The sequence below is a fragment of the Perca flavescens genome, chromosome 5 (genome assembly GCF_004354835.1).
Source record: "Perca flavescens isolate YP-PL-M2 chromosome 5, PFLA_1.0, whole genome shotgun sequence".
Taxonomy (NCBI): domain Eukaryota; kingdom Metazoa; phylum Chordata; class Actinopteri; order Perciformes; family Percidae; genus Perca; species Perca flavescens.
The window spans coordinates 33,272,870-33,287,606 of NC_041335.1; the positions used below are offsets into that span (position 1 = coordinate 33,272,870).

Here is a 14,737-nt window from a genome sequence, read left to right on the forward strand (position 1 = left end):
GATCCTTTTTTATTTTTTTTTACATTTCACTAGCATCAACAAATTGAAATCACTGGGTTCAACAATTGTCACAAATTCTTATTCAATTGGTTATTAAGTGAAATTAAGTGAAAAAGTGAAAGTGAAAAAAAATATATATAATATGGCTAAAAAAGGTCATTTGTAATAATTATACCTATTCTACTTTTGCACACATGCATTTCCTTCTTCGATGCTTCTTTGTATTAAGCTCAAATAAGAGCTGGACTGATCGGCCAATATTAGCCTATATTGTATCTGGTTTATGTTAGTCAAAATGTAACAAGAAACCATGCCAAACTACTGTAGATTTGAGATCATTTAGAGTTAGTGCCACCATTACATAGGTTGTCCACCAGAGAGCACTGCGAGTTGATTTTTTTCAGTGTAAAAATTATTTTTATTACAATTGAAAAAAAAAAAAAAATCAAAAGTGATCCATATCAATATTGCTTCTTTCTAAAACTCTAACATAGCTTAGAATCAGCCTCAAAAATCCAGTATCAATCATACTTTCTACATCAGTGTAGCCACGAGGTCTGCATCACCTTGCCATGCTCGCAAGGGTCAGTGGCCCAAAATGTAAGACAGCAAGTACAGCACACGTGAACTGTGTAAACACAGAGACCCAACATCGTAGAAACAGAGCTGTATGTGCACCCGCTGTCCACCCTGCTGTCCTCCATGTCTGTTTTGGAGTATGTATGGAGGGAACCCACTTTCGCATGGTACATTCCAAAGTACACCCAGGGCTTGACTTCTTTGACTAGGCCTTGGAGGGTGAGTAGGGGCTTAGGGTGATGTCATCTAAGGTCATCGGCCTCATGCTGTGACAGTGACAGTGGTACTAATGAAGACTTGCACTACTGCATCAGTTTACCTTACTGTAGCAAATTACTTTTCACCTACAGGTGGGGAGGACACATGCACATTCTTCTCACAGAAAGTAGTAAACCCCCTGCTGGGTACCGCATTGGGAAACCAAAGGTCAATGAGAGTGGCCTGCAGGAATGTCACTTATTTAATTGTGCTGCAGTGTTCTTCTAAGTGCACATTACAAAAAACAAACTACTGTACAATACCAACTGTACAATTCAAACAATGTCTTTTTATGCTGTATAAACACGTCAGACTGGTTAGTTTTAGACAGGAGCAAAGAAAGTTTGCAGACATGTTTCAACAGGATGCTTAAATTTGCAGACAGGTTCCCGGCAGAGGGCGTGGTTAGGCCACCGCAGCAACTCCAAAACCATCAGGCCTGAGAGTTTGTTTCCAGCCTCAGCCCCGGCCCCGGTGGCTCGGGTTCCTGAAGCACTCGGAGAATCTGAGGCGTGGGGTGAAACCCCTCCGCAATACTGCACCCTTTGTGTCGCTGCTTCGAGCCCTTGAGCAGGTGTGACAGCTGAGAGGAGAGCAGAGGAGGGCAACTGCTGCCTCATCACCATCACGGTACCATTTAAGACGTTCATACAGAAATCCTCTCTGGGAACAACAGTGCACTACAGAGACAAATATGGCTTCACTAAGAGAGGGCAAACAGGTATCAGCTTTATATGGCACATGAGCACTGTTTTTTATAAAACCTACGATTCTCAAGAACGTGTTGCTGTTAGTTACACGTTCAGCTCACATGCTGTTTGATTTAAAGGGTCAGTTCTCTTGAGAGCCAATGAAGTCAGGTTGAGTCCAAAATTATATTCTGTCTAATCGGGTTGGGTAAGGTCCTGTTGTATTCCCTTGGGTTTCATGTTAGTATGTCAACATGTCTGATACCCGAGTGATGGGTATCGTTTTGATTTGAGGATCTCTAATATCTGATTGCTGTTTCAGGGGTCTAATTGTAATCACTATGAGATACAGTAATGGCAGTGAAATCTAATGTTTTATATTGCTCTTCTCACAGCCAGAGCAGCAGAAAGGGGCATTTTCCACACCAGAAGTATTTCCCACCCTACCCAGTGGGTAAATGACTTTACTGTAATGCGAGTTAGTCAGCAGGGTGGGCTCAACACCAAATCACACGGCCACAACAAACAGAAACCCATGACAAGTGTTGTAATGTCCTCCACGAGATTGCCTGCCATAAAATATACTCCCCACAGGAAGTGACAAATAAAAACCACAAACTGTCTCCAAACTGCAGTGAGCTGTAGAAAGCTGGACTCACCAACTGTACATTTTTTCCTCTCACATTCATTCATTCCTTGCTGTCTCTCAGGTCACAGGTCGGACAGCAGGTGCAGATCAGCATCTTTGGGATTCAGTGTCCCACTCCCATAACAGACTGTCAATACTGAATGACTCACCAAAAGTCTTAGCATGGCAACTACTCTACTGTTATGGGTGTATTAATAGAGCTGGATACAGAAAAGCATTTTCCACGTAGACCACCATTACAAAAGACACTTGACAGGTCACCTAGAATGCAAAGTAAAATCTAAGTCTTTGTGTTATACATTTTTTAAATCATAAATATTAAATTATTTTTTTCCAAGGCCCTAGCAAAGCTATTTTTGCATGCCTGACTTCCTAATGTAAAGTACATGAGATGAGTGTGTGCAGGGAGCCACACGGCCAGGAAAACAGCCAGGAAGACAGCCAAAAAGTGAGAAAGCTTCTTTGGCGCATGCGCTGGGTGAGCGCCATTTACTGGATTGAATGGGCACCATCTTGGAACATGGCGTCCATATCCATAAAGGACTTTCTTAACTAGAACTGAACAGCATGTACATTAAAGCTGGGGTAGGCAGTTTTCAAAAAAGAATAAATAAATAAAAAATAAAAAGGCAAAAAAAACTCAGGAATTGTAAAAGGCAGCCCACCTCCTGCAGCTCTTTCCTCTCTGTCCTCAGCCCCTCCCTTCATATATTATTGCAATCATCCCCATCGTGATTGTGATCCTGATGCCGTTATATAGCGACAATTCTACGAGAATCAATGACTGTCCTGTTTTCTTTGTAAAGCCCTTTGAGATGATATTATGTCATTCAAGGCTCTAGCTAGCTACAGAAACATGAACTTGAATTAGAGATAGCCGTGAGCCTTTCGCTATTGGTTAGCAGAAGGCTAAACTATAAGCAACACTTTCTGTCTATCTCTGAAATGCTTCACCGATATTGACACGTTTTATTGCGTTTATTGTCAGATTAGAACAGCTAATAGGAACGCTCTCTCTATGTAATGACCTGTGATTGGCCAAAGCCTCCCGTTAGAGGGATTTCCAAGAATAGGTGCAGAAGTTTAGTTTTCTCTCAGACCACTTGAATTACAATATGATGAAAGGTTATTATGGGATTTCTACCCAATGACGCAAAGAAACAACCTGCCTGCCCAAGCTTTTACAATATATTGAACATTATAACCATTATAATTATATGGAGACTGGACTGGTGTTCAGTGGCTTGCTGAAGGCTGGATGCATGCCATAACATCTCAAACTCTCCTCCTTCCCAGCTGAAACTTCCTGCTGACCCACAAAGGCTGTGTGAAACTGTTCTGTCTTTTGCAACAAACAGGTAAAACAAATACTGAGAATAATAGTGTTCAACCCATCTGGAAAAAGTCTGTAGATATGCTACAGAGTGGCATGCCAGCACTTGCCCTGACCGCGGCCCCTCCCATGTCGCACTGGTATGCAAACAGCTGCCCTGCCATGACACTGGCCCCGGTGGACCTGCCAGCCTGGGGAACATTTAAACTTTAAAGGGCCAAACTGGACAGCTGGGTGTGTTCATGCCGCGTGGGAGTGTATGTGTGCTGTAAACATTCTGTAGCTCATCCACACACTACTAGACTCACTCGTCACACATGATAAGGACTGAGGGACCTGAGGACATCCACTTTCCTGATATCACAGTTTAATTAATTTAGCACTTTAACACACCACTGAGTGTACACAGTGTATAATGTATCTTCTTATATGATAATTTCAAAAATCTTCTGAAGCCCAAGGGATATTTTCTCATCTACAAGCCTTCACAGTTTCTATTTGAGTTGTGTTTGCTGTCCCTCCACAATGGGTGCATTTATTGCCAAGATGCTGCTTCCGACAGTTAGCAGCCTGGTGTTTCTGCCTACAGCCAGTGTGGCCGCCAAGAGGGGCTTCCACATGGAGGCCATGGTCTACTTCTTCACCATGTTCTTCACTGCGGTGAGCTTATGGTTTTGTTTTCATGTGATAGACTGAATCTGTTTTGCTCGTGCTTCATTGATTGTGGTGTTTGAGTGAAATCTTTGCAATTGTATATGCAGTAAGCTGAGTGAATTTTATTTTTATTTATTTTTTTAAATTGCTTATATGAGGGGTTTTGTTTTCCATTTGCTGTTCAACTCAGCAGCATGGTATTTATGAATATAATAATCCATAAAGAATATACACTTGAGGGATTTCAATCAGAAGTAAGGTTGGAGTTTAGTAGCATTGTATTGAATCTTAATCCAGTATAAAATATGTTCATCAAATCCAAATCCTACCCAACCCTTATTGAATATATTTAGGATTTGCTCTCAACAACACCAAGTAACAAAAAGTATAAATAACCTCATATCTAATAGATACTTAAACTTAAATATTGACACACAAGGACCTAAAAAAGACAGAGGTTGACAAAAGATTTGCTAGACTCAGAGCTTAACAAATTCAGGTGTCTTACCAACTTGGAACTAGATCAATCATTAAAACAGCTATTGAGGCCTAACCCAATTCACAAGTTTTATACGGTACATATTTACTTTAATGGAAAGAAATCACTTATTAATGATTACCAACTTTTCTATAGGCTCAAATTATTGTGCTGTTGAAATTGGGACTCTTATCTACAGGTTGTTAATTGACTGATAACTTCTTTGACAAACCATTAACCTCATTGTGACTGTCTTTCTGTAGATCTACCATGCATGTGATGGCCCAGGCCTCTCCATCCTGTGTTTCATGAGATACGACGTTCTGGAGTACTTTAGTGTTTACGGCACAGCTCTCTCCATGTGGGTCACACTGATAGGTAAGTCCTAGTTTAACAGTCTGCCACACTCTACATACTAGTTAGTGGCCTCTTCTACACATTTCTTCCATAATCAAAGTCCATAATTATGATATGACATTGAGAGAGACATTAAGATCCTGCTCACACGTCTACTGTACCAGTCTTTCCACCTGTCTGGATTCCACTATTAAAAATTGGGTTTGGGTTTGTTTGGTTTAAATTCAAACTAGCCGGTACTAAAAACACACTCATCAAAGAAAATAACGATGATAAGTTAGTATTCAGCAACTACATTTCCCAAGTACAAGGTTAAAAACAACCAGCTCTGCCAGGAACAGTTGTTGATAACACATGTTGTGTCTCTGAGTTCAGCTCACATGTGTTCAGACTTACTTGCTTTTACTCTCATATGCGCACACACACACACACACACACACACACACACACACACACACACACACACACACACACACACACACACACACACACACACACACACACACACACACACACACACACACACACACACACACACACACACACACACACACACACACAAACACCTCTCCCATCTACCCATCTAAGCCCTTAAGGTTTTGCATCAAGGGCTTTAAATCACATGCTTTGAAGGGCCAAATGCTTCGACAGCTGACTTCACCGACTGGTCAGCTGTAATTGTAAAACGGCTGGCTAAATAAAAAGCTTGAAAATATATGTGTGTGTGTGTGTGCGTGTAAATTCCTTGTAGAACACCAGAATACAAACTGTCAAAAGGCGTCACGGTTTTATGTTTGGATGGACTGAAAACCTTCAGAATTTTGGGCTTCTTGTGCCTGATGTTTAAACTGCCTTCATTATTCAAATCAATTTTATTTTCACATTTTAAGATGCAAGATTTCTGTGCCATTTCTTCTGCCATTAGTACTTACATATTTCATATAAGTGCTGATTCTTTGGAGTTCTTAGGGCTTTGGGCCCCTCGTTAAGTAAGGACTCGTGTTATTTTAACGTTAACATAATCTCTATCTTGCAATGTTAACTAAAGTGAAAAATAATTTGTGTATCTGCCCTGTGATTTGGATCCGCTTACATTTAAGGGGTTCTTCCTTGGTCCATGGTACACCCTCCATCTGTTATCTCCTTCCATAGAGAGCAGACCAACAACTCTTGAAACTTGGATTATATCGAAAAATAAATGTACCACTGCGGTTACATTTATCTGTCACGTCTCACATGCAGTATGTGTCCCTCTTGTCCCAGCTCTGGGCGACTTTGATGAACCCCAGCGCTCCAGTATGACCATGTTTGGAGTGCTGACCATCGCTGTGAGGATCTACCAGGATCGCTGGGGCTACGGGATCTACTCTGGACCCATCGGATCAGCTGTCTTCATCATCACTGTCAAATGGGTGAGTGGCCTTAGAATTATTTATTATTAGTTATATTCAGGTTTGGTGAATAGATGTAAATAAACTGCAGGTGATAACATACAACATAGTAGTGTATGCTTATGTGGAAAAATCATTATTTTTTTACCATTTTTTTCCTATCTCCACCTTCGACAACTTTTACTTGTGTCCTCTCTTTTTTCAACATCTTTTTCACCTCAGTTTCTTCTGCACTCTCTTCTCATTTGACACTTTTATTCTTCTTTTCAACTTGTCTTTCTTCTTCTCCTCTTCAGTCCTTTCCTAGTACTCTTCTTTTCCTTCACATCTCTTCGCTCTCATTCTTTTGCCCCTTCTTGTTCCATGTGTGTGTTTACTCTGTGGAAATCATTGTAATGATGGTGTTTCAGCTGCAGAAGATGAAACAGCTGAGGGCGGTGTATCCAGAGAAGATAGTGTACACGCAGCAGGTCGGTCCAGGCTGCTGCTTCGGTGCTCTCGCTCTGATGCTGCGTTTCTACTTTGAGGTGGCTATCATCAAAATAACACTAATCCTCCAAACACATCAATATTATTGAATGCCAAGATCGTGTTAAGTGTTTAACCAATCACATAATGTTTTCATTTATATTTAAAAAGGTCTGAAGTTGCTCAGTTGCAGCTTTATCTTATATCAAAATCAAATTTTTCATTAATATGCAACTATTTAAAAAAAAAGGCAGCCTACAGGCAGTTACATTTCTTCATATGTTGAAATTAATTTAAACATTGATTAATGAAATCACCCTAAATATGATGTGCTGTATTCTCTCCACTGCAGGAGTGGGACTACGCCTACGTCCACAGCTTCTACCATCTGTCTCTGGCGGTGTCCTTCGTCCTGCTGCTGCCAAAGAAGAACCGCTATGCAGGGACGGGACGAAACGCGGCTAAACTCAGCTGGTTCACTCTCTGCTGCTGTGTATGTTACTTTTTGTTTTCTTTTTTAGAAAAAGAAAGGAGAGCTGAAAGGGCAGGACAGGTCATACATGAATGTGACGACAGGATAGACTTGCATGATCTAGATAGAAAGTAAAAGGTGATATCACTTAGAGGGGAAACTGACCCTGTATCAAAGCAGCATCATTCCCTGTCAGTCAAACTCATATGTCCTTTATGTCGCCCTAACCCTGCCTCCAAATTGTTCCCTCTCCAGTCCATGTCCCCTGGTACAACTAAAGAGAAGACTGGTACTACTAAAGAGAAGACTGGTACTACTAAAGAGAAGACAGACAAGCCGAAGAAGAAGAAGTCGTCTCGTACCGTGTGGACAATCCCCACAGAGAAGCCGTGGACACAACGCAGTAGCACCCCTATCCTGCCTCTTTACACCCCCCCACCCTCCACACCTGTCAAAGGGACCAGCATCAGCAAGCTCAAAGAGATGAACGGCTGGAAGTGAACCCCAAAACGTAACAGTCTCACGTAAGAAGGACTTCATCCTGAAGAACAGGCAGAGATAGTGGTCGGCTAGGAGCGGGAAACAGGAAAATCACCAAATAACTGTCAGCCAAATGCTGATAAACTTGTATGTGGCTGGTAAGTTAATCTTCTTCAGCAGGAAACCAACCATCATGAGGACGTTCCTTTCTACTCCAGAAAATCATTGTTGGCTGGTAGAATATTTAAGGTCAGCAGCGCTGGAATCCACCAGTAACTGTAGCTAGCAGATAAAGAAGCAAAAAGGGCCCGAAAGTGGTTCTAAAATTTAAGGGCAAGAACAAAAGAGGAATCAGGCCTCCGGCGCCCTCAAAGACCCAATATGAACACAGCTGTCTGAAGCACTTGTCCAGAGCTGAGGACAGGCAGCACGCTACGAAAGAACACACACAGAACGAACAGGGAGACGGTGGCTGAGACAAACCAGTAAAACTGACTGGAAGGATTTACGAGAAGAGCAAACAGGCAGATGGTTTATCTCTCCAAAATATATAAATTGTCTTTAGAAATGTTCCTCAGGGGAGACCTTTCCGTCTGCTTGCCTCGGTCTGTCCGTCCCCCCTCCCCCTTCCCTTTCCAGTCTCTCTCAGGGAAAGGAAGCACGCGGCTGAATTTGTTTTTGAGAATTACAAGACTGTAAAGCACATTTTACTGTTTTGATACGTCCTCAAAGTGCCAAATGTGTCGTGTGGAGCGTCAGACGTTGGAGCAAGGGGAAGCAGCGGCCCAGACGTCAGTCTGTAACCCGACTGAAGCATCTTGATGTGTTTCTGGATCAGCAGGTGGACTCCTCTGTCTGTTAACTCTAGTTCACTGACCGAGCAGCTTTGGCTATGACTTCTGTCCCTAATGTGCACTGCAGACGTGTGATGTTTCTGATGAAAACCTGTATCAATATATTGTTATTTATTGCAGCACGGAAGATTTTATATTCAGTATAGTGTGTTTGTTCTTGATAATTTTGTTATATTTTGAAAATAAAATGAAATGTGACCATAGAAAGAAAATGGTTGTGACCCTGTTTTTAACTGGTCTTTGGGGACAGGATGGAATTTTAACAGCCTCAACCAGCCGAGCCATTATCATAATGCAGTGATATGTACTTAAGCAGAAGCCGGCCATTGACTCCAAACCCTGACTGGCGCATACTTCAAGGCCCACTCCAGTCTAGCAACACTAATCCAATTTCAAACCCACACATCCCGTTCCACTTACACTTCAGGATGACATGGAGTTGTGCGTCCGTGCACGTCACCTGCCCCGAACACTACCCAAAGACTACAAACGTCTTCTGCGTATCTTAGACAAAACAGTCTCCGGCCAAAACGTGAATGAACCTCCCCTCCACCAGAGAATGTTTTGAGCCGGGGCCAAGCCGCCAGCTCCTGTGCCCAGAGAAAGGTGTTTTTGTCTGGGTTAAAAAACTTGGCTGGCTGGGCCACCGGCACCACCCGGCTTGGCTGTGCCTCCCGGCCCTGACAGGACGGTAACTCGAGCTTTTTATTGCACAAGTGTGAAACACTTTTGAGCTCTTTTACGATCACTGTCCATCCCCGCACCACTCTGTTGAGGGGCTGAAGCCCACACACATTCAGGGCTGTATTACTATACTTGTGAAGACTGTCTGGAATCCCTGACATTAGCAGTACATTTACCAAAACTGAATACCAATCAAACCCTATTCTTAACCCTAAATTCAAGCCAGAACCCTAAAAGCCATGTGTTTTGAGGACCTGGAGAAAATGTCCTAAGTTTTAAGGATTTTCTACATCACCTGACCCTTGAGACATGTGGTCCTTCAGTCCTACAGAATCGCGCGCGCGCACACACACACACACGAACACACACACGAACACACACACAGACAGCCTGAGGGTCTGAACCGGGCCTTGTATTGGGCGACCGCACTGCTCAGCAGACATCGACAGTGTCAACATAATAAGCGTTTATTGACATGAGTGTGAGCGTGGTCGTCTGCTCCGTGGTCGTCTGCACCCACATTCCACGGCGGCTAGGAATTTAAGTGGGTATCGAAATATAATAAAGAAAAAACATCTGAACAAATAAAAAAAAAAATGACTTCTACACCAGAAAAGAGCACTTTCTCCAATACTCCACGGCCTATTCAGGGAAGGTAAAGAGAAAATGTGCTGTATCATTTTTCATTCGAGTCAATTAAGCACCAAAATGCACAGTGTGAAGTGACTGCGACAGACTCTGGTATGTTTGGTATGTTTGTGCTTTCAGCTCTGTGGTGTGGGTACTTTCTATGGTGAGACAGCAGCCAGTGTGCCACAGGTCCTCTCTCTGTGTGTCAGCTGTTGCCACAGCTGTTGTTAATGCTGTGAGGTCAGCTGCCTCTCAGAGAACACCGCAGGGCTGCAGCCACAACCCATCTTCACTGCTCATACTGATTACCAGTGATACAATCAAATTCATTACTTCTGCTGAGCAACAGATTGGTCCCTGGATAGGAATTTAATTTAATGTTATTCCTTTTCATTAACATGTTGGTACTGTCTTACTACTCAAGGAAAAAAAGACATAAAGTCAAAGAAAAACACATCAAGAAATAAAGACAAAGAGCTAGTAGGAAAGCAAGAGGGAGGCTGAGTGAAACTGAGAAAGTGAAAGTAAAAGTAATTTACTATTCATCTCATGTATTTCTTTGTGACAGAATGTTACGTACTGTAGAAGTAGAGCAGCCTGAGAAATGCCATCGTGCTAAAATTGTGCATCTGCTGCCACCTATTGGACTACAGTACATGATGAATACTAATTAAAGGATAATACCACAGTGTTTTAGAAAAGTGTTGCCACTGTTGATTTAGACTCTGCAGTCTAAGTCTTTTTAGTTTTTGTTTGAGTTAAAAGGACCATAGTTATGCATTTAGGTATTGTAGATTTTCTGCAGTGTAAAGGATGTTTAAAAGGTAATTTACAATGTTTACAGCAATAGTTAAAGCACATTAAATGCATTCACAATGTGTACAGCAATAGTTTAAGCACATCAAATGCCAACTATGGTAATTTAAAGTCAGGCAAATGAACGTAAAAAACAGCACTCAAAACGTAGATAAAAAACAACAACATTTATAACAGATTTTTCGTCCCACCCAGAATAATTCCACTATCATTTCTGAGCAGTGGATTCAGAACACCCCACGTGTCTTGTTGTAGTAAGAACTCCTCTCATGTCTAAAGGCGGACTGGTTCTGTTTCACTGTGTGGATGGTGATGGTGGTTGGTGAGTGTCGAGGCGTGGCCCAGTGTGCTGCACAGATGGACGATTGTTGAGAAATGACCGAACCACTTCCTTAACCTGCCACAGCCAACACAGAAGAACAGCTGTAGTTCAGCACAACTGCAACACTGCCGTACACTTCGAACTTCCTAAATAGCCGCTTTGTAGTCGTATCGAACTATCAACTTTCCATCAGTTTCTGTTATCAATTTGCTTTTGAAATATGTTTTTGATAAAGGCACAGCAGATGGAAAGGTAATGACCAGGGGCTCGTTTCACAGAAGCAGTTTAAGTTTTACAGGGCTCTCACGAGACTTTGTTTGTTTTGATTAGTCAAAAAAAACCAAAAGATGCAACTTATCTGCACACAAATGTCTAAAAAATAAATAGACTTTTGTTGAGTTGTGTACTTCCATTATCCAAAATGCTTCCAACAATGTTCAAACCCAGAAAAATGGGTCTTTTTATTCAAGCTAACGCTCCGTTACATTTGGTCGCCTATTGATGGCGTCATATCCCCTTTGTGCATGTGTCAGCGTTGTGGTTGTCTGCCAGAAGCGGTCATAAATTTACTTTTTTTCCCCAGTTTAAAGCAACATTTTTGTGGTTGTTTGTAACTATATACTTTGACCAGCTCAAGGATTATGAAATGATTGCTTTAATTGAGAGCCCTAGCAGCAGACAATTACACATTTTGTGTTTAAAAGGAGAGAAGGTGATCTCATGTTGTAACTTGGTCAAATGGGATCTTGTGTTGTACAAAACCTGCTTTTTAAGTTTGAAAGAAAAGAAAGTTTGAGTATCAAATATTCAAGAGGTGGTTTTTAAATGTAGCTTGTGTATTGGGGACTTCAATGATGATATTGTTCCTGGATTGCTGGGTTGCTTTGTATGTTTTCACATAGATTTTGAAAATGTTGTCAATGACCTTGGTTTAGGAAGATTAGTTTTCATATAGATAGATATACAAGTCATTGATCAGTTGTTCTAAAGGATATTAGTTTTGTAACTAAATAGACTTAAAAGTTAAAAGTCACTGGACACTTACACAATTGTAACCCTACTTATGATTTTCCCGTCAGTACCTGCAGAAGGCTCTTCACAGTCAATTGCATCTCCGGTTGGTTGACACACAACTTCAGCTCCTTGCCTGCGTCAGGGGGGTCTACTGATGGGCCTGCTGTGTTCTCACTGGTCAGAGTCATCTTTAGGAGCTTCACACTCAATCTAAAAACACATTACAGCACTTGTCTAAGTACGCTTCTGGTGACACGCAGTCCAAATTTGGAAAAACAAGGAACAGTTGTATCCTTACATATTGAAAATGTGTCATTTCAGTCAAAAGCATTAAATGTATTCACGTCTGTCAGTGCATAGAGGTTGTTTAAGAGAAATCAGAGTTTGAACTCTTGGCGTACCACTGCTCGACTGGAGGCACTCACTGTAGATGAGAGAGTAACACCATTTGTCACTGTGACGTGGAAGTGGATTAATAAGGGTGTAGCTGATGATGTGGCACCAGCAGCAAACTGGTTGGACTTGGAAACTCCCAGGTACAGAAGACATATAAGTTATTTATAACATGTTCAGATGCAGAGCATATGTCCTAACGTCTGTCAGCTGTTCCACAGTCAGTGTAAATAAAGTTTGTCCCAGACGTAGTGAATTTTTTGTCTTGCTGACCTTTGTTGATCGGAGGACGAGCTGCAGGCCTGGATGATGTCCATCAGCTGAACTCTGATTGCTTGTCCTGTTGGACTGGACAAAACATCAGACACGCTGCATCCAGGGAACAGATTCATGAGCACAGCAGGCACCTACACAAGGAAAAACACAGACACACACACACACACAATGGACTACTTTTCACTTCCACAAGCTTTGGAAATATTAATAAAAAAATGTTTTCTAAGAGGATCATTAGTAAAAAAAAAAATGTCTGGACCAGATTGATCAATATGCAAAAATGTAAAGAGAAGTTCTGAAAATTACCACAAAATCTAAGTTATACTCATACACTGTTTCTCATTAAGTGAATACACAGCTTACATCTAAGGATTTAAATAGCCACAATATTTAGAAGAAAACCACTATAAATACAGTAATGCTGTGATATCTGCCACAGCAGTATCTCGATATTGGTGCTTTATATTTACTGACGGACTTAAGATGACATAGGAAAAGTTCCAATTGAATTAATGTCATTGAATTAAATGTTACAATACAATTTTTGAGTAGACCAAATCCTCTCAGGAGAAAAATGTCAGTGTCTAATGTCAGTGGACCTGGAGGTCGAGATGAAGCACTGACCTCCTCGTTGTTGGGATCCAGGATCAGCGTGCAGATGAAGTCCCGTCTGGCTCCGTCCAAGTTCAGGAGCTTCCGAAAGGCCTTCGATCTGTTCTCATAGTACTGACTGGCTGTGGAGTTGTACTGGATGGCCAGAGAAAACATGTCAGCTGCTTCCTGGAAACACCTGCAGATGCAAAAACAAGATTAGATGACGGTTCTCTCCAGGTTTCTCTGTGTGAATGTGTAATTGTGGTTCTGACCCGTCCTGGAAGCAGTAAGAGCCCAGCGAGTTGTGAAGGACAGCGAGGCGGAGCCGGACAGCAGGGTCATCAGGCCGCATCATCTCCTCAGCCTGCTGGTAGTCAGCAAGAGCATAACACCACTCACCCTGCTTAAAGAAACAGTCTGACACACACGCGCGCACACACACACACACACACACACACACACACACACACACACACACACACACACACACACACACACACACATAAATAAATAAAATAAAAAGTTGACACAATTCTGTAATGTCATAGATCAGGAGACCATCTGGTTAGATTTGAATCATTTAATTCATATTTTAATACAGTAACTAGAACAGCTGCTTCTGATGATCTACATCTATATAAAATAATAATCGTCAACACTAAATTCATTATTCAATTAAATCTTTTTAGAAAACAATGACAAATGTCCATCGCAATTTCCCAGAGCCCTGCAGCAGATTCACACAGTTGCTCTATTAATATTTGACTTATTTCTGGCCTAAGCAAAACATTCTCCAATGGACTGAAGTGTCAATATACACAAAATTATGTGTGTTTGTGTGCACAGCAAACAAAAAGATGTCCACACAAACACACTCACAGACCAAGTAGCCTCACCTCCTCGGTTCAGGTACAGGCCCGCCTGGCCCTTCTCCTCCTCGATGGCCTTGTTGAGAAGCAGAGTGGCCTCAGCGTAAAGGCCTCTGTTGAAGCACTGGACAGCAAAATCATTGTAGGTGAGAATCAACTGAAACCGCACCTCCTCTTCCACAGAGCCGTGCTCATCCTTCTTGTCTCTGGCCTCCGCCTGACCTCTGACCTCCTCCTCCTCCTCCTCCTCCTCCTCCTCCTCCTCCTCCTCCTTCTCCTCCTTCTCCTTCTCCTCCTTCTCCTTCTCCTCGTCCTTCTCCTCCTCCTCCTTCTCCTTCTCCTCCTTCTCCTCGCTCAGCTCCATAGCCTGGACCAGATCCTCAATGGCTGCTGTGTAGTCTTCCAGCTGTCGGTACAGAATTGCTCTAATGGAGAATTGTTTTCATTTTAATTTAATTTAAATAAATGTAATCAAAT

General features: G+C 42.0%; 2 protein-coding genes across 2 annotated transcripts; one reads left to right on the forward strand and one right to left on the reverse strand.

Moving 5' to 3' along the window:
- Positions 1-3,826: 3,826 nt before the first annotated feature.
- On the forward strand, positions 3,827-8,778 carry mymk (myomaker, myoblast fusion factor). The gene is made up of 6 exons (XM_028578862.1): positions 3,827-4,168; positions 4,904-5,018; positions 6,261-6,409; positions 6,799-6,915; positions 7,209-7,349; positions 7,584-8,778. Exons 1-6 carry the CDS (start codon positions 4,034-4,036, stop codon positions 7,827-7,829), a joined length of 903 nt encoding a protein of 300 aa, XP_028434663.1. The 5' UTR covers positions 3,827-4,033; the 3' UTR covers positions 7,830-8,778.
- Positions 8,779-10,944: 2,166 nt separating this feature from the next.
- Positions 10,945-14,514, reverse strand: LOC114556045 (tetratricopeptide repeat protein 16). Its single transcript, XM_028578877.1, has 6 exons — positions 14,288-14,514; positions 13,664-13,808; positions 13,422-13,587; positions 12,795-12,928; positions 12,197-12,338; positions 10,945-11,189 (listed from the first exon to the last, which is right to left on the reverse strand). Exons 2-6 carry the CDS (start codon positions 13,744-13,746, stop codon positions 11,088-11,090), a joined length of 627 nt encoding a protein of 208 aa, XP_028434678.1. The 5' UTR covers positions 13,747-13,808; positions 14,288-14,514; the 3' UTR covers positions 10,945-11,087.
- Positions 14,515-14,737: the final 223 nt, after the last annotated feature.